Here is a 21,246-nt window from a genome sequence, read left to right on the forward strand (position 1 = left end):
CCCTCTGCATTTTGTCACAGTGATTACAGCACATTCAGTGTATAGTAAGCGGTGACTGTAATCCCTTCCTGGGGCACGCAGGTGACTGGAAGCGAGCGACTACAGGGAAGGTATAAGTTCATTTTCTCCCTGTAGCTGCTTTTCCAGTAAGGCAGGCAGGAGTTTTGGGGACGAGACAGTTTCTCTTTAAGAGCTGTAATGAATACTAATGCTAAACATCTTCTGTCTTGACGCTATTTTTACTTTACTATGAGGCCGCCGTGTCTGAGACGTCTCCTATAACATTATATTTGTCGATAATGGTAAATTAGCTAAATGGCCCGTAATCCACATGTTTGTTCCAGTTAGGAGACATCATGTTCTATTTCCATCTTTTTGCTAGCAAAACAAATAGTAAGAATTAGAGACTGCAGTGAAGGGGGATGGGAATATAATGATCCTGTCCTCGTTCTGGGGCAATGTAGGAGCCTTGTACGGTGACTGCACATTGGAGTCCTGCAGGGACAAGCTGCATTTTGTTTGCTAATACGTTAGTATTAACATGTCTACATGCATTAACCATGAGGGTTTAAACTATTACAACTCCATTTGAAATAATCCCTGGGAAATTTGGGCTCTGGGACAAGGATGTGATAATCCATCTGCTGCATGTTACTGCTGAGTGATGAGAACTTGGGGCAGAAGCAGAAGTGGGTCAAGATGGCCTGATCCTTCTCTTATGAAGGCTTCTCTATATCCCTGTAGTGTCAGTTTTCTTTGTTACATAGGTTGACAAAAGGCCTAGGTCCATCAAGTTCACCCTTTCTCCACTAATTATACTTTTTTTGTCACTAAATTATCTATAACCCACAATGTTATGTGTGTTGAGGAAATCGTCCTTTTTTAAAAGCTGTTATAGTGTCTGCCATTACTACCTCAGTTGGTAGGTTCATGGGTCCTGGTGCAAAGTTCAGCTTGGGCCTCCCCTAACAGAAATGCTTGCAACAAAACCAAAAACTCACCCACCTTACATTTTAATACTAAAAGTACATTGAAACAGAAAGGCAGACAAGACAATCCATTTTCAGCCTTCTATTCACAATGCCTCTTTCATGGCCATTGGCTAGGCCGCCATTCCTGCTTTTTTAGGCTAATTAGAAAATTTACCTCTAAATGACCAAGTGATGTAAGTTCAGTTTATTGTTACAGATTATTGAGGGTTGCCTGTGGATTTTTATCTGACACTCAATGCCTCCAAAATTTTCTTCGGACCACTTGGCTTAAGGAAAAAAATTGGGCCCCATAGAATATCATGGTTATGAGTGCTATCGGTCAAAATCACGAAAAGCACTCTTCTGATAAAATCGGTAGTGTGCATGGTAGTATAAGCCCTTTGACACTGAAAAATTCTGCCCAGAATAGTCTGAGTAGCTACAGGAGGATCAGGGCACCGGAGCTAATAAGGCTATATTAGTAAGGTTTATTTTCACCATTTGAAGCTACTTTAACAATTCGTTTTCTCTGAAACATCCCTTTAAATAGGACGTCTAGCTTGGAAAATCCATTTTAATATACCCCACTGTGAGGGACGAGGGAGAATCCATTTTGGATTATAGGACATCTCCGTCCACTCTGGAATGTGCCCCCACCCGTGCGTCCCCCCAGGCCATAAAAGGCAATGCAATGTTTTGCTTTAATTAAAACCCCACAAAGGAGCTCTTTGAAGCTCTTAACACAATGGTGTGAAATCTGCTGCAGCCAGCTGGCTCCCTTTGTCTGACCAAGCACATGGAGATACAGTGGCACAACAAGTCACAGCAGGCTCTGAGGTATTGAATCTGTAAAATGACCTATAATAACAGAATGCAATATCTCTGAGACTAGCCTAGCATATAATCCGAATCGACGTTCCTTCCCCCATACGCCCTTGCCCGGCAGCCACCTGTAGCACTCTGCGTTATGGAGTTATAAAGCTTAGCCACCAGGTATTATATAAGGTAGGCATATTTGGTCTCTATGCACAGATAAAATCCAGCAAAACCCAGTGGTGGCACAACCGACCCATTCAAAGCTTCGGGCGGAAACTTATGGGCCATCTACAATTCTGGACAGAAAATCATATTCTCAGAAATGGGAGGAGGGAGGCAGCCCAGCCCAGGGGTGGCAGCAGAGTGTGGGAGGGAACAGGGTAGGAGATATAAGGCAGACCCTTATTTTGGACTCAGTTTTCTACTGGCAGGAGGACCCGATATCTGACGCGGCCAAGGGAACCACGTCAAGGGAACCACGATTTGGACCTGTGATCCATCAGCGCCTCCCTGTGGTCACATGCTACATAACACGGTAATTGCAACCTATATATACCCTATCCTTTGTACTACACCCCTGACTGCATACGTGTATATTGTTCTGTAAATATATGCTTGTATATTTCTAGTGCGCCTTTTCGGCGATTAAATACAAAATTAATCTTGGGCTGCTCTTTTATCTCGATTCATGAATCCCCACGTCCGCACACTCGGTTGGTCAATTGTACGCTACCCGGGTTGGTTTCTGACCCGATATAAGCCTGTTGTCGGACAGGGCTTATGTTGAACGAGGAACTGGTGGCAGAATACCGTACTGTTTTAGTGAGGAACTCTGGCAGTGACGGCCGGGAGGTTTATATAGATCCCCAGCCTGGACTGGTGATATATATTCCCCCCACTGGGAGCACCTCACTAACTCGTACCTATAAGGGAAGCCGGCGACTATTTGCCCTCGGTGCAGTTCCCTGACTGAGCTGGGGCAAGTGTTGGCACCAGAGAGCCAATCTCTGCTCGGTCCTTCTCTCCCCTCCCCCGAGGGAGTGCAGATCCATCACACCCATTTTAATAGAGAGAATTCTCTAATTGTGACTTTTGTTAAAGGGGTTGTCTACTACTATAAAATAAAGAGAAAATATAGAGAAAAAGGTCTATCTAAGGGTCTATCTAAAAATTACCACCAATTGCATATTTTTGGAAATCATTCAAGCAAATAGGAATTTCCCTATGAAAACAACCCCTTTAAAGTTGTCCACTTTATTCAGAAAATGATACGATGATCACAGATTGTCCCTTCACTGTAAACCTGAGTAATCATCTGTGAACTGCATAGAAAACCTGGCAGCAAGTGCCCAATTCCTCCTCCCTATAGCGCCATCACAGGGGATATTAAGAATTACATGGTGCCAGTAGATTTTCAATGTAATGTATAGACATGGGGTGTAAGCGCTGTCTGCTCCAGCTCCTATCACACCCACTATCTCCACTGCTTACCTCTCCTGAGATGTATGAATTGGGTTTTTAAGATTCTTTGAAAGGGGGTGTTAAAAAATGTGGGTGGAGTAGGCAATGGGTTTATCTCATGAAAACAGCCATCTGTCCTCCCTCCGTCACCAGATTACAGAGTTGATTCTCTGCAGAACTGTGACACATGTGGATCTGCATCCTCCATAGGGAGCACACATCACGTTTCCTCGTGGGACAGGTGGTCTACAGAACATGGATCTCAATCATTGGACCCCTGGTCTCTTATTTTATTCCCTGAGTGACTGCTCAATGATATTTTCCTGGCTTTATGGAATAAGAAGAACATGAATTGTACGTGGATGTATATTGCAGGCAGGCACCGATGTCTTTACATTTCTGGGTGGATGGTATTAGGTTTGGTTTTGCTTTTTTATGTGTTTTTTTTTTAATTTAAATTGTGTTTTTGAAAAAGTAAAATGCCGCGTTGCATATGATGTTCTTAACTTGTAACCCTGAATATACAGTATGTCTCTGATTTTCTCCCAATCTTAATAGAAATTCTTTTTTGTAGAGTTAAACGATATTATCCTGGTGGGAGATACACGACATGTCCTTCCCGTGCACAAATGTGTGTGATTACCGAGAGATAGAAGTGATATGATATTCTTTTTTGTGCTAATATTACTTCTGGCTGAAAGCCGGTTCCTGTCATGACCGGCAATGGCATTTAGGGACTTTATCGTTTTGGTTTACTCTTTATTATTATTATTGTTTTTCAGTTTTGGTTTTTTTTTTATATTTGGATCGAAATTTTGAAGCTACATTATTCATGAACAGACCGGCACACTATGGTCATCTACGTTATTCTTGTTCTTTATATATGGTCACATATATAACATTTTCAATTTAATGATGTTGTATTTTTTATTTTCAGATATTACCGAACATACAGTATATGTGCATTGATGATTTATTCAGTCTCTGTTAGTACGGTGTGTCCCATTATCATGGAGACAATTTTTTAATCCATCGCGGGTCATTACCTTGTAGTGATATATAATGTACTGTAATGTGTCGACATCCCTTTGTGTAGGGTTTTCTTCCTAATTGAGTGGTGCTATCTTGTTTTTACATTTTTCTTTGGTTTAACTTGGTTTCCAACACGGCGTGTGCACCAAACTTTTTTTTCAGCGATGCCCGCCTTCTCTTAGGTCGGTTTCACATTTGCCATCTTCACTGCCTGAGCATGGACCGCCATGTCCGAACTGGCTGCCGGTTGAACTCTACAGTACAGGCATATTTGGCATAGTCGGACGGTGAATGTCGGACGTGTGGAAGCAGCTTACGCTATCCAAATACTTTAGCCATCAAAGTGGGGTAAACATTGTTACGGCATAAAAAGCCTTGATCAAATGCAATAATTGACTCCAGTGGTGGACACAGACTGAAAAGGGTCCCTGTGCAAGAACTGAATATGGGCCCTTTACAGTCTATTAGTTGCCTATGACTAGAGATAAGCAAATTTGTTCACATTCCTCTCTGAATACGATCGGCATCGAATATTGTTTTTGCAATATTTGTCGAGCACAGCCGAACGTCATTAGAGTCAATGGGTGTAGAAATTACCGAATATGTTTGGAACCGATCATAAGACATACATTCGGCATGAATATTGTTCGAATATGGCACGAATATTTCAAAATCAGATTCGAGGACTAAAACCAAACATATTAGCTCAACTCTACTTATGACCGTAGCTGCTTGCTGCTTTGGAGGTAGATGTGGTTCCTGTGCCTTGTAGGCCCTTGTCCAGCTCCACTGGTTGCACTAATGTTATGTCCACTCCTCTGAGATACAACATTGGTGCAGACGTCCATGGGCCTAGAAGGTAGGGGTACTACATCCACCTCCAAAGCAGATGGAAATGTGCACTATGACAATTTACTGGACTGTAAAGGACCCATATATTGTTCTTGCACAGGGGCCTGTGTCCACCTCTACTGCACCCGATTGAGCCGTTCTGCACACAAATTTATGTTTCTGGACCCTGATTTCAAAGAGGATTTATACTGTGATAATTCCCAGGGGATATATAGGATTTATAAGCCACACATTGTTGCACTGCAGTCCTCTGGAGACTTATCTTAGGAGCTTCAGCTGCATGGGGGGAGGTTTGCTGGTTTACATGCCTTTTTTCTTACAAAGACTGCAATGTGGATGGGATACATCCAGGCTTGGACTGGCCCATTGGAGAACAGGAGAATCCTCCGGTGGGCCACCACCCTCTCATATGAACAGTACTTAGCAAATCGCTATGTACAGACAATGGCAGCATCTCTTTTATTCACCATCTGCCCAGTTCATTGTTATATCAATTTGTGATTGAGGATAATGTCATATTTGCATGTAGCTGAAAAGCGGGGCACTGGCTTTGGTTACTGGTGGGCCCTTAGCACCCCGGTCCAACGCTGGACACCTGTGACGAAACAATGTAACTGCACTGCCGTATTTCTAGACTGTCCCTGCAGACTACATTGCACTTGAATTATAGATTTTATTAAGAAGTGTTTGTATGAATAAAGATGCAGCGTCACATTTCGGATTCTGTACGTTGGGCGACTCCCGTCCTTTTCTGTTGTGTTTGCAATTCTGGAAAAACGACTTGGCTGCCACTCAGAAACGCTGATCTGCTGGGTTCAGCTGGAGTGGCGTCTGTGCCGTGCTTTGGCAGTGATAGGTGTGTCGGGTTGGCAGCAGCTGTGCTTGTACTTGTAATGTGTGTGTGCAGGGATGCAGCGAGCGAGCGCGCTGTGCGAGCGGGCTGTACAAGCATCCATCCCCTTGTCTGTATCCTAGCAACTCCAGGGATGCTGCAGCCCTGGAAGGAGGAGGCGACCGAGGAGCGGGAATCGTGTACAAGTAACTGATTCATTGCCACACGGAGCTGACGTCTTTCCATTAATGGATGATGTCTTTACCAGATGAAGTCCTGATCGGATTTACTGTTCAGAGTGGCCTTTTATAGGGACACTGCAGAAAAATACAGCCCTAGAGACGATTTACCACTTTAATCCCAGTCCACGTCATACTCCGAAGACTAAAATGTCTCCGTGTGTTCCACAGCCATGTGTCAGATGTTCTCCCTCCCTACGGCTTGTGCAGATGGACATGAGCTTGGAAAAATGGCTACCTAACTGTTCTCTGTCTAAACATTATATCGGGTCTGCATCTGAAATCTATCAGGTGCCTATGAAGGGTTAACATAGTGGACGATGAGTTAACGCACCATAGACCTTGGTTCACACAGCTGCGAATCATGTCCTCTGACCAGAGCAACTGGACAGAGCGAGGGCATCACCATTTATTAAGGCATGACTCATGGAGGTATGAGAGTGTGGCATGGGCACCATGTGCCCCGGTCCTGGATGCATGCCAACAAGTCACGTTACCTTGGCCAGAGGGTATAATTACAGAATTATGGTGGCAAACTCACTTTCCCGAGGTGAAGGAAAGACTAGCTACAGTCCTGGAATAGGTGCGTAAGATGTGGCTGCAGATCCAAGACTGGAGCAGTAATGAAGTACCAGAGCCAGGTTTATTACACACAGGCTAGGGTCTCTTGCCAGATTTATCTGTGACTGACATCAGGCTGCACCATTGGGTACTTTCAGTCATGAAGGTGTGTGGGGTTTATATATTATCTCCACCCGAAGGTGGGCTTTCCAGGGTGGGCTGAGGTAAACTATGATGTATCTGAGCCCACCAGAATCACGCTGAGTGTGCACCTATTGCAGCACCTAAGGGGGCCCATGTCTGTCAGTGGTTCTTCTACCAGCATTGCCGTGAGCTCGCTCGTAAAGCCACGTGCACATATTGAGTCACTTAGTCAGTATAAATACTCGACATGGCTTATAAATACTGATGCAAAATACTGACCAAATACTGAAAATGTGAACATGGCCTTAGAGGAAAGCTTGTCACAGACAAAACTTTTCCAACCCTTTCACGCAGAGTACTCCCTTCCTCTCCGAAACCCTGATTACGGTGTGAAGGATGGTTTAATTTTGATATTGAGAGTTATTAGAGTTCTTCTGATTTGAGAAAGTTTATCACCCCTGGCTCAAGTTTGGTTAAAAAAACAACATATGCATTACTCACCCTCCCCGGGTCCGGCCCTGAGTCTCCATCACTGTTCTCAGTGTCTCTTGTTGTCTGCAGCACTGACGTGACATCTACAGTACTGCATCCAATAACTGAGCTCAGCAGCTCTGCTCGAGTTGGCGGCACGAGCCGCTGAGTTCATGGATTGGCTATCAGCGCTGCAGACAATAAAAGACATAGGAAACATCAGTGGAGACTCAGTGCTGGACCCAGAGAGGGGGAGAAAGGCACAGTTTGTTCTCTTTAACACAAATTACAGATGAGGGACAGATGTTTTCCAAAACTAGAAAATCACTTTAATCGTCCCATACACCATAGAGAAAAATTGGCCATTCGTAGGGATTGGCCAACACTGCTCCCTGCCCGATGATGGCGGAGAGAAAAGTTGGACATTTTGAATTTACATGCCCGGCCTTTTTTATTCTGGAGATTAGCCTCTTCCGGGGCAGGTTGTAAGCGTCTTTCTTCGCTCTTTTTGAAAACAGAACAACGTTCGGCAAAACATTTCTACCTGTAGGAGAGTCGGGAGAGATGGCTGATGGCCAAATGACCGCTCAGCTGTCAGGTGTGTGACCTGTATCAGAGCGGCAATCACCAGGACCTTTCATGGTTTTCCAGGCACAGCTCCATAGTGGAGCCGGTTAGTGGCCCCGCAATCAGCTGGCCAGTGAGGTTGTCAGAGTCAGAACCCACAGATCTGACACTAATGGCCTATCCAATGTGTCTTTAATACACATCATTGGTATCTTATACTGTACATACACTGGTTTGCAATTCATTCATCTCATGAATCAAGTTTAGGGCATGGATGATAAAATGACTGACCTTACATACTGTGTCCTGCTGTTTACTAATGTTCAGCGTGTAAATAGTTAAACCCCCGACCTCGCTGCAGACAGCACATTCAGCACAGCTCATAACCTGGTGCCAGTTACTCAGTGCTAGATTTATAGTATAATTTTGATGTGCTGAGGCGTGCACTTTAATGGCTTGTGAATGTGCAGTTGTGGGACAACAGGCTGATCTCACAGCTTTAATCCTCTCCGCAGACCATCCTGATGGAGGCTGGAGTCCGAGGCTCACCATAATCATTGTGCTAAGTGCTGGGAACCGAAAGCAGGAGCTGTGCGCCGATATAATGTACGAGGAGAAAGGCTAATGCGGTTACATACCGACTCTTTGGAAAGCTTCATGTTTAATCACTAATAGCCGGGCCTGGATTTTCCTTTACGTTTACCTGAGTAGCTTCCGTTACCTTAAAGGGGAAGCACAGACAGATTGATCTTCTGATATGTCATAGATACATGTGAGAAGATCAAATTAGTAAAGTGTGATCACACACCACAGTAATTTTAAAAATGAAAGGTTCTTAAAGGGATTGTCCAGTCTAGTCTGCAGTCACTTTAGGCGCCTGCAGACTTGTGAGTCCTCAGATTGTGCACACTGCATGCTGTGAGGATTCTCCAGTGCCGATATCGGGAGATGGTAGTCATGTGAGTGCCAGTATGCGATATGTACTCTCCTGGCCACATTCCGACTAGATTTGTCTGGCCTCGCTCCATACACTTACATTGAGCATGGCAGCACCATTTGGTCGGGAGTGTGCATATCACAAGACCACCAATACTACTGGAGAATCCTTACAGCGTGCACTGTGCGCAATGTGAGGATTCACAAGTCTGCAGTCACATAGTAACCGCAGACTTGTAGCTTAAGACTGGCTAACTTTAAGAGTGTTGAAGCCCTTTTAGGACCGCTCAAAAATTTCTGACACTAAAAAATCAAACAGAACATTGATTTGAATGCTTTTTATCTTAGAGTTTGGGTAAGGTGAAGTTCCCACTACGAGTTTTTTGGTTATTTTTTTGACACCAAAAAGGCAGTATCTTAGAATTCACGCAAAGTGTATTGGATATATAGAAATCTCATGCCCAATTTGCTTAAGGCGCAACATGTCAATTTCTGCAAAAACGCTGAATTTCATGTGCAGATTGTCTCCATAAAATTGCATTAAGTGGCAAAAACCACATATGCGCTTTTAGTCCGTTTCCGCTATGGAAGCGAGCTAAAAATGCATGTAATCTGCATATGACTATATCAATAAAATTTTGTCAAAGCTATATAACAGACATTATTATGAAAAACATATCAGTTTTATTTAAAGCATGACATACCGAAAACAGAATAAACTGCAGAGTAAAAAAATTAGGCTACATACACACGCTGCGGATTGGGGTGCGGGTTTGGTCGCGCGGATTTTGTCAAATCTGCAGGTAAATCTGCAGGTCAAAAGACCTGCGGTTTTACCTGCGGATTGCTCTGCGGTTTTGCCCTGCGGTTTTTCATCTCCTCAATGGAGGAGATGGTAAACCGCAGCGGAATCCGCAGAAAGAATTGACATGTCAATTCTTTCTGCGGTTTCAAAACCGCAGAAAAACCGCACGGAAAAATTTGCACCGTCTGCACTGCGGTTTTGTATTCCCATAGGGAATAATGGTACGGTACACTGCAGAAAAAACTGCTGCGGACCCGCAGCGGCCAAATCCGCTGCGGAACCGCAGCAGAATCCGCAGCGTGTGCACACACCCTAACGTGAAAAAACTCACTCAAAAAAGCAAAATGAAAAAAATTGCAAATAACTTAGTTTAGCTGATAAGTGCAAAATGCTGGAGAAAATCTGCAACATAAAAAACTCACCAAATACTCATAATGGGCATGTAGTCTAAGGCCTCATTCAGACGTCCGATTTTCGCAGATAGCACTCGTACCTGTGACAGTATATGGGTCCTTTCAACTTTCAATGATTCTTTGCGGACTGAGCAAAATATTTTCCACTGTATATTCCACTAAAATTAAAGAGATCATATTGGTCAGAAATGATAGGAAGCTGAACTGATTAGCACATGTTACAGAAGGTTGCCAGCATCCAGCTAATGGTGAGCACGATATTTTACATAGCAAGTTCTATGTGACGTTGCCATTATGTCATAGGCCACATCACAACAATGTCAGCCACATGAGATGAGGATCTGACCATGAAAGGGTTATGGAGATTAGAGGAGATTTGCTGCAGGACAGTTAAAATTCTGACCGCTCCATGTCACAATGCAGGACGGTCTCTGTGTCGTGGTCACATACTGCGAAGGCGGCCGTCTGCTGCTTAGGAGAAACTAGCAGGATGTTACATATAATACAGTCAGTCTGATAGTAAGTGGTGAATTCTGTCTTTAAAGGGTTATTCTCATCATCATAAATGGTTAAAATTGCAAAGTGCTTGATATTAAAAATCTGGTTTCAACAAAAGAGGGATTTTCAGTTTTATTGTTTAGTATTCATTGCTTAGGTTATCAGCCACCGCTGCAGTCTAACAGAGGTGGACGGTTGCCTTGGTAAGAAAAGCAGCACTTACAAGGACTTATCTAAAAAGTTTGCAAAACCTGCTCTGAAGCTGGACGGAATGCTGGATCTGGCTAGCTTTAGCGCCATTGTGCTCCTCCCATTCTGCTGGCCTCAAATGTCAACTAAGCACTATCACCCAGCAAGCAGGAAGCTGGGAGACTGGGCAGCAGGCCTCTACCGTCAAAGAAGTTAAGAAATGATCCGATGTCTTATTCCAGAGAAATCCACATTTTAATACGTAAATCATCTGTTAAGATCTATGGGCCGGATATAGAGCTTCCTGAGAATCTGCCTCCAGAGCTTATTATAAATCAAAGGGTGCATTACCAGTGTGAGACATGTAGATCCGGAGAGCAGACTGTCAGTCATTACATGTCTCACACTGATAATGCCTCCTTTCATTTAAAGTAAGCTCTGGAAGCAGATTGTCAGGGAGGTCTATGTCCGGCCTATAGATCTTACTAGCTCATTTACAAATAGAAAAAAAATGTGTATTACTCTGGAATAAAACAGAAATTTCAGATATCAAGTTGTCATTTTATTCAACTTCTATGGTTTGCATGCCCGTATAGAATGATTACAAGGGTTGATCTTACTGACAGATTTCCTTTTACACTTTTCCATACTTGGATAACAATATTCTGGAATTAATCTGTCACTCACAATCATTGTCAAGCTTTATAAATGGAGTTAGAGATTTCCTGTTATTAAAGAATAGCTGAAATGTTCTTTGCTAAAAGATTATTTAAAGTATTAAACTTTTGTAATCTACTTGACTACCTTTCAGTGCTCCTTTAGAAGCTGCTTTCAGTTGCTGTGCAGCCAGCTAACATTATATTCAAACCATCAGATAAGGGGACTTTCCTTGTGAGAGTCTCTCTGCTCCCCTGCCTTTTACTCACATTGGATTTCCCATACACAGACTGCTGAATATACAGTACAGATATTGCACGGCAGCAGCTGAAAGGAGCTTATAAAGAAGTGAACTGGTCATGTAAACCAGCTCTGCAGCAGTGTTTGAGAGAGAAGGAATCAAAATGCGATAATGGAGTATATTACAAAAAATCATAACTCAAATGGCTGATGGATAATTTAATAATAAGAAGAAGTTTAGTTACCTGAGTACAAATGTACATCATTATGTGACGGTTGTTGTGGATTGGCCAGAATACGACACAAGTCCAAAATGATGTCAAATCAAAAACCTGTAGGGATAGAGCAGAGCATGCAGTGGTATTGTTGACTAGACTTCTGCTTCTAAAATGGCCATGTTTAGCATCTTCAACAGGGATTATGGCTAGAGTGGAAAAATGTAAAAACAAGATCTTAGAACCTCTGATTTGTCTTAGCGTGTCTAAAAATTTATTAAAGGCCTTGTCTCATTACAGATAATCCCTTTGAAAGCCACTGTGGCAGTCAACTGCTTACGGCAAGGTTGGTTATTGAGACCAGAAAACAGCTAAACATGACTGTTTATGTAACTCATGGGTGGCTCTAATCTATCAGAGTGGACGGCTCTCTGTTGTGGCTCATAATGGGGGTCCTGAGTGAAGGAACCCATCTGCGGCATTCATATTCCCTACTAATGATGCTTGGAAGCCAGTTATTTGTGCATATCTCTAGACATACAAGTGTTGGCCAACAATGGAGGCCATATGTCTTGGGGCGGTCAGAGTGTACTACCTTTAGCTGAGCGGGTAAAGAACACTTGCATCTGCCCTCTGCTGGAGCTCATACATCCTGATGTGGTTTTTGCCAGTTTTCACATGGCCAGTGCCCTCTGTAGGATACCCCTGACCTTTGTTGGGCCAAAAAATCATTAGCAGGGGCGAAACTAGAACTATGACATATGCTTTAGGACCCAGAGGTTGAGGTACATCAACTTTGTACGTATTAGGTGTGATACCAACCTTGTGTCTGTATACAATTTGGGCCCTATAATACATGTCGACATTATTCATAATATTATTCTCCTAAAAAGAAGTCTGTAACCTCCATTCTGAGTACTGTTTTGGATCCTGACTGGCAGTGCTCGTTTTCCCACAGCGATCACTGCCTGAAGTCAATCTGCGGTATACTGACACTGGAGAAACTCAGCGGTGTTCACACAGCATCCGTTCAGGAGCACGCACAGCTTGAGTGCAGGGGCGCGCTCGTTTCTGGTTCCCGTCTGCAGCCACCACTCGCTACACTAGAAGAAGCCAGTTTCGCTGGCGAAACGCGCGTTGGGATGCTATTTCAGATTATATGACTGCATATTAGTTGGATTGTAGCCTCTGTGTTCACTATAGCACAAAGTTTATGGTGCTCCTATTAGGGCAATAAATTATATTACATACAGGGAAGGTATAGAGATTGAAATACATGCATTTAGTATCGTCCTGTCACTAATTAGAGAACAGTAAGTAACAGATTATTATATATAAGTGACAAACCAAAATGTAAATAGGTCTAATTAATTGCCATTTGGAACTGGCGTTCCTATTGGCCAGCCCTTAATTTTTATTTTGGGAACCTTCAGAAGATCTGATTAAGTGACACACTAAACAATAACAGAATAACGGGAAAGGAAAAAAGGAAATAATCAAGCAGTGTGCCTTCTTGTATTACATAATAATTTGCTAAGGACCCTGCCTCATATTGATTATTGAGTTTGTTGGTTGCTGGGTATCATATTCGCTGTTAATAACGAGCTATTTAGAACACACCATTTATAACAATGTGATGGGAACGTCTGATATTACATACTGACCGATCCTCTCTGTTACCTCTAGGACTCATGTGTGGTGGAGACAGAGATAATCCACAGAGATGAGCACCCAAACCACCCCTGAGGCTGTGACCTCCCCTCCCGCAGAAGGACCAAGATACTTTGAGCGATATTCAGAGAATGACCCAGAATACCTACGAATCCGGAACATGGCAGCCGACCTGAGGCAGGATTTCAATGTCATGGAGCAGAAGAAACGTGTAACCATGATTCTACAAAGTCCAGTGAGTGGGGAAAGAAAAAATGCATGTCTTATGTGTAACCGTGCATGCACGTATAGCTTGGTCTGAAGGTGCTGAATACTGACTATGGAACACTGAATCTGAATGGATTCCATTAATTGGCACTTTCGATTGGGAAATATGATCCCAGTCATGGTCTTCGTGGTTCTTCAAACATATTAAACAACTATATAACATTGTTTTTCTGTAAGTAGAGTCCAGGCTAAGTGTTCAGTGGTGTAGCTTAGAAGTGGGCGCCCAATAGCAAAGATTAAAATGGTCCCCATTATAGTTCCAAATTTTGCCATTCGGTATAGATAATTTCAGTGTGTCTTCCCTCTCCACTCCTTTTCCCACCAGCCTTTCTTGGAAGTTCCTCTGTGAAGGCCTCATTCAGACATCTGTTTCTCGCTTACTTGTTCCATCTATGGTTTTCACTGATCTACACACCCATTAAAGTCTATGCGGCCGTTCACATGTCTGCCTTTTTTTGCAGATCGTGTGTCTCCCAAAAAATCATGTAGACTTGTCCAGTTTTGACCCATATCACAGACCAAAATCACCCATACAAGTCTAGGGGTCCATGAATATCACAGTCAGCACACGGATGGCATCAGTGAAGTCCGTGTACTGTCTGTGTGCAGTCCGTGTACTGTCTGTGTGCAGTCCGTGTACTGTCTGTGTGCAGTCCGTGTACTGTCTGTGTGCAGTCCGTGTACTGTCCGTGTGCAGTCCGTGTACTGTCCGTGTGCTGCCCGTGATTAACATTGCAATGTATATGCGAAGCTTTGTAATTATGCTTCAAAAAAATAAAAAAGTGGCATTAACTATTCATAAAAATTCACTTTATTTTGACATTATTAAAAACATGTTAGGGCGTAAGCGGGATGAGCTGTGGACAAGAGCAGTTTCACACATAACAACACCTCTAGGGGTCCCAATCTCCAGTCTGCATTGGGACTCGTACAAATGTTGCTATATGTGAAGCGGATGTCATCCACAGCGCATCCCGTCTACCCCCTAACATGTTTTAATGATGTCGAAATAAAGTAAATTTTTATGGCTGGTGAGTGCCACTTCTATTTTTTGAAGCATCTACTACAATTATCTGTCATCAAGTTGAGCACCAGGAGATGCATGTATCCATAAGGTGCATTTCAGGGGCTCTGATAGTGCTGAACCGCCTTTTTGATTTTCTATTAAGAAGCTTTCTAATTTATTTACCGGTAATTATCCATATGTGAAAATCGCTGATGAAGCACTGATGGTAAACACTGACCAAATACTGATGAAACGCAGATCCAAAAAACTCATACTCAGACCAAACACTAATGGTGAACACTGATAAATCACTGATGCTAAACGCTGACCAAACACTGATGAAAATTGGATCCAAACATTAATGAATAACGGTCCATGTTTTTTCGTCAAAAAAAAATTACTGACATCTGAATGAGGCCTAAGGCCACGTTCACACGTTCAGTATTAGGTCAGTTTCTTACCTCAGTATTTGTAAGCCAAGACCAGGAGAGAGTGATAACTGCAGGAATGGTGACGTACCAATATTAAATACTGATCAAATACTGAACGTGTGACCGTGGCCAGAGGAGGCGTTCTACCTGGGTTCTTATCACCGCACAGCAGAGTGGAGTGGAAAAAACAGTACCGGCCACCCCTCTTTCCACAGGCCCCTTAGCAGTGGCATGGTCTGGCTCTCGTATGTTCACCCTCGGGCCCTCCACTCTCTTACTTTCCACGGGTAAAGTCCTGTAATAATACGATGGCTGCCATCTTTCTTCTGGCAACAAGGGGATCTCTTTTTTACAATGCTGATGTCTAGCAATCCAGATGGGATTTGCAGGGGGCCCTATATTTATCCAAAATGGGGCCCCTGTGTTATCAATTGTATGATGAATTCTGTCTGAAAACGCGTCAGTGTATGTAGTCGTGTAACAATGTGATGTGATGTATGTCTGATTTATTGTCTTCTTACTTCAGTCTTATGTTTGGCTCCATTTACTTTCAGTCTTTCAGGGAGGAACTGGAAACTTTAATTCAAGAGCAGATGAAGAAAGGAAACAACTCCTCCAATATCTGGGCTCTCAGGCAAATCGCTGACTTCATGGCCAGCACTGCACCATCTGTCTTCCCCACCTGTCCAGTCAGTACGTTCTTCCACTTTCTCTTTAGGGACTTGGACAAGGGAGGGTGAAGTTACTGAGATGTCGTCTCTGAATGTCATTTACGTAACTGGAAATCTAATTTATAAAGCTCAAAGTGTGGGCGTATGTATGTATGTATGTGTGTGTGTGTGTGTGTGTGTGTGTGTATGTATGTCCGGGATTGGCATCCGCACCGTCGCAGCTACAGCCACAAAATTTGGCACAGTCACACGTCTGGACCCCGAGAGCGTCCTAAGCTATGTTGCGAGGAGGCGAAATTTTAACCCCGCGCGTTCCAATTCACCAAACAATTTTGACCCTGTCTACATAATGGGGAAAAAGTGTGTGCACGTCAAGCCTCACCCCTCATTATGATGTCATAATGGTTGCCATGGCGACGCTGATGTCATCATAGGTTGCAAGCCCCGCCGCTCATTATGTCATAATGGTTGACTATGGGATGGAGGATATGTATGATGGGTATATGGGCACTGGACTATGGGATGGAGGATGTGTGATGGGTATATGGGCACTGGACTATGGGATGGAGAATATGTATGATGGGTATATGGGCATGGGACTATGAGATGGAGGATGTGTGATGGGTTTATGGGCACTGGACTATGGGATGGAGGATATGTATGACGGGTATATGGGCACGGGACTATGGGATGGTGGATATGTGTGACGGGTATATGGGCACGGGACTATGGGATGTAGGATGTGTGATGGGTATATGGGCACGGGACTATGGGATGGAGGATGTGTGATGGGTATATGGGCATGGGACTATGAGATGAAGGATAAGTGATGGGTATATGGGCATGGGACTATGGGATGGAGGATATGTATGATGGGTATATGGGCATGGGACTATGAGATGAAGGATAAGTGATGGGTATATGGGCATGGGACTATGGGATGGAGGATATGTATGATGGGTATATGGGCACGGGCCTATGGAATCGTGGATATGTATGATGGGTATATGGGCACGGGACTATGGGATGGAGGATATGTATGATGGGTATATGGGCATGGGACTATGAGATGAAGGATGTGTGATGGGTATATGGGCACTCGACTATGGGATGGCGTATATGTATGATGGGTATATGGGCATGGGACTATGGGATGGAGGATGTGTGATGGGTATCTGGGCACTGGACTATGGGCTGGAGGATGTGTGATGGGTATATGGGCACGGGCCTATGGGATCGTGGATATGTATGATGGGTATATGGGCACGGGACTATGGGATGGAGGATATGTATGATGGGTATATGGGCACGGGCCTATGGGATCGTGGATATGTATGATGGGTATATGGGCACGGGACTATGGGATGGAGGATAATTATAATTTGCTATAACTAACCACAGTTAGTTACTATGCCCGGGCAGCGCCGGGCTCTTCAGCTAGTCTAATATATAAAGCTCAAGTATGTATGTATGTGTGTGTGTATGTATGTATGTATGTGTGTGTGTATGTCCGGGATTGGCATCCGCACCGTCGCAGCTACAGCCACAAAATTTGGCACAGTCACACGTCTGGACCCCGAGAGCGTCCTAAGCTATGTTGTGAGGTGAAATTTTAACCCCGCGCGTTCCAGTTCACCAAACAATTTTGCCCCTGTCTACATAATGGGGAAAAAGTGTGTGCACGTCAAGCCTCACCCCTCATTATGATGTCATAATGGTTGCCATGGCGACATTGATGTCATCATAGGTTGCAAGCCCCGCCGCTCATTATGTCATAATGGTTGATTATGGGATGGAGGATGTGTGATGGGTATATGGGCACTGGACTATGGGATGGAGGATGTGTGATGGGTATATGGGCACTGGACTATGGGATGGAGAATATGTATGACGGGTATATGGGCACGGGACTATGGGATGGAGGATGTGTGATGGGTATATGGGCACTGGACTATGGGATGGAGGATATGTATGACGGGTATATGGGTACGGGCCTATGGGATGGTGGATATGTGTGATGGGTATATGGGCACTGGACTATGGGATGGAGGATATGTATGATGGGTATATGGGCACGGGCCTATGGGATGTTGGATATGTGTGACGGGTATATGGGCACGGGACTATGGGATGTAGGATGTGTGATGGGTATATGGGCACTGGACTATGGGATGGAGGATGTGTGATGGGTATATGGGCACGGGACTATGGGATGGAGGATGTGTGATGGGTATATGGGCATGGGACTATGAGATGAAGGATAAGTGATGGGTATATGGGCATGGGACTATGGGATGGAGGATATGTATAATGGGTATATGGGCATGGGACTATGAGATGAAGGATAAGTGATGGGTATATGGGCATGGGACTATGGGATGAAGGATGTGTGATGGGTATATGGGCACTGGACTATGGGATGGCGAATATGTATGATGGGTATATGGGCATGGGACTATAGGATGGACGATGTGTGATGGGTATATGGGCATGGGACTATGAGATGAAGGATGTGTGATGGGTATATGGGCATGGGGCTATGGGATGGAGGATATGTATGATGGGTATATGGGCACGGACCTATGGGATGGAAGATATGTATGATGGGTATATGGGCATGGGACTATGAGATGAAGGATGTGTGATGGGTGTATGGGCACTCGACTATGGGATGGAGGATATGTATGATGGGTATATGGGCACGGGCCTATGGGATCGTGGAAATGTAAGATGGGTATATGGGCACGGGACTATGGGATGGAGGATAATTATAATTTGCTATAACTAACCACAGTTAGTTACTATGCCCGGGCAGTGCCAGGCTCTTCAGCTAGTCTAATATATAAAGCTCAAGTGTGTGTATGTATCTATGTGTGTGTGTATGTCTGGGATTGGCATCCGCACCGTCGCAGCTACAGCCACAAAATTTGGCACAGTCACACGTCTGGACCCCGAGAGCGTCATTGGCTATGTTGTGAAGTGAAATTTTAACCCCGCGCGTTCCAATTCACCAAACAATTTTGCCCCTATCTACATAATGGGGAAAAAGTGTGTGTGTATCAAGCTCCGCCCCTCGTTATGATGTCATAATGGTTGCCATGGCGACGCTGATGTCATCATAGGTTGCAAGCCCCGCCGCTCACTATGATGTCATAATGGTTGACTATGGGATGGAGGATGTGTGATGGGTATATGGGCACGGGACTATGGGATGGAGGATATGTATGATGGGTATATGGGCATGGGACAATGAGATGAAGGATATGTATGATGGGTATATGGGCATAGGACAATGAGATGAAGGATGTTTGATAGGTATATGGGCACGCGACTATGGGATGGCGAATATGTATGATGGGTATATGGGCATGGGACTATGGGATGGAGGATATGTATGATGGGTATATGGGCATGGGACTATGAGATGAAGTATGTGTGATGGGTATATGGGCATAGGACAATGAGATGAAGGATGTTTGATAGGTATATGGGCACGCGACTATGGGATGGCGAATATGTATGATGGGTATATGGGCATGGGACTATGTGATGGCGAATATGTATGATGGGTATATGGGCATGGGACTATGGGATGGAGGATGTGTGATGGGTATATGGGCACGGGACTATGGGATGGAGGATAATTATAATTTGCTATAACTAACCACAGTTAGTTACTATGCCCGGGCAGCACCGGGCTCTTCAGCTAGTTATTATATAAAAAGCAACTTAACCTTCGTCGGAAATTTCCACACAGGCTTCTTACTTCTGAGCTGCAGACTGACAATGAGGTTCCTCTGCCCCAAAACAAGACATCAGTGATATAAATGGCTCCTGATGAGCAAGGGGTCCGGTTACAGGATTTGCATTAGGGCCAGGAGCCTCTGCCTGTCTTGGTAATATTTATTGCTGACAATGTGTCAGTGTGCAGTCCCATGTAAAAGAGCAACTCACATGAATTTGCAATGTCAACAAAGAAAAAAAGAGAGCCCTACTTTAGTTTATAAGAAAGATTTGAGGCCTGATACTAGAGCGGCGTTGTTCACGCTTCTCTTGATGAGGAGACTTTCTGGAGTCAGACTTTCCTGATTCATGGAGAGGTGAATCAGGGACATTGGCCAAGTGGTGTACCCCTGTGTGTGATATCCTACTCCTGTCTCTGCTGGAGTAAGAATTGTGGCGTATTTCATCATCATGAATTTGACAATCGGTGGTCACCACGCCCTGTCCCAGCGCCACTCACTTTTTCAGAGCTGAGCAAAAATAGCGTTTGAACGCCAAAAGTCACAAAACTTTAGGGCAGCCTCAAATTGGACCAAATTTTGCAACTTTCCAAAGCTGTTTCTGCCAAAATACCGATGTAAAAGCTTAGATGAATCAGGTCCTTGGACTTATACATGTTCAGAGGTTCTTCAGTCAAATGGATTTGGGCTTGCCTCGTACCTGTATCCTAATAATGACTTTAATTAACCTCATAGCATATTGTTAAGTTGTTCCCAAAACTATAGTTTCCTGGAAACCATCAACACACCATATCTTTATTAAAGGGGTTTTCTGCAGTTTCATATTTTTTATCTTCTGTACTCCTCCTCCCCGGGTCCAGCACTGAGTCTCCACTTCTGACACCCGTATTTCTTAGACCCCGTGCACATGTTAAGTGTTTGGCTTACAAATACCGAGGTAAAAAACTCATCACATACTCAGCGTGTGCACATGGCCTTATTGTTCGCAGTGCTGACATCACGTCAAGAGCGCTGCAACCCATCAGTAAGCTCAGTGGCTGTGAGAAGCTTACTTTCTGCAGGACCCAGGGAGGGGGATAATGTTGAGTTTATTTTTTTTTTAAAAGCTGCAGACAGGATACAGGGTTTTTTCGATTCCTCAGCAAATCTAGCCATATCTTGCTGCAATCACATTAGTTTTGCATCGTGTCAAGGAGACAGAATGACAACTGCTACTTTATTTTACCCATTAAAAAAACCCAACACATACTTAATCCACGTAAAGTTATCTGATTCCTCTAGGATTCAATATGCTTCCATTTCTGTCTACCAAAATCTGATCCATTATGGATCATCAGAAGTGGGACATAACTGGGGGTGACAGCGGATTATATTCAGTCTGTGGTATGGGATTGAACTTAACATTTAGTATGTGCGTACGTAGCAGGGCTGGCTCCAGGTTTTCGTAGGCCCCGGGTGAAAGAGCCTCATTGGACCCTTTTAACACATACCACAATTCATGATGCACAGATACGGCAGAGAAATATAGGTATAATACAATGCCAAAGACCTCACTGAC

At 43.9% G+C, this 21,246-nt stretch overlaps 1 protein-coding gene across 5 annotated transcripts in view; it reads left to right on the forward strand.

Annotated features, from left to right (window-relative positions):
* ADD2 (adducin 2) overlaps nucleotides 1–21,246 on the forward strand; it is a 170,366-nt gene that overhangs the window by 70,843 nt on the left and 78,277 nt on the right. For 4 of the 5 annotated variants that reach the window (XM_073569075.1, XM_073569073.1, XM_073569074.1 and 1 more), the window contains exons 2-3: nucleotides 13,586–13,805; nucleotides 15,829–15,967. In XM_073569075.1, coding sequence (XP_073425176.1) covers nucleotides 13,623–13,805; nucleotides 15,829–15,967 — 322 coding nt within the window. In that variant the 5' untranslated portion in view covers nucleotides 13,586–13,622. Of the gene's footprint in view, nucleotides 1–3,419; nucleotides 3,603–13,585; nucleotides 13,806–15,828; nucleotides 15,968–21,246 lie in introns of those variants that run through there. The other variant, XM_073569072.1, reaches the window with a different exon arrangement.

The sequence above is a fragment of the Dendrobates tinctorius genome, unplaced genomic scaffold, assembly GCF_039654945.1.
Source record: "Dendrobates tinctorius isolate UK_male_01 unplaced genomic scaffold, ASM3965494v1 ptg000022l, whole genome shotgun sequence".
NCBI classification, from domain to species: domain Eukaryota; kingdom Metazoa; phylum Chordata; class Amphibia; order Anura; family Dendrobatidae; genus Dendrobates; species Dendrobates tinctorius.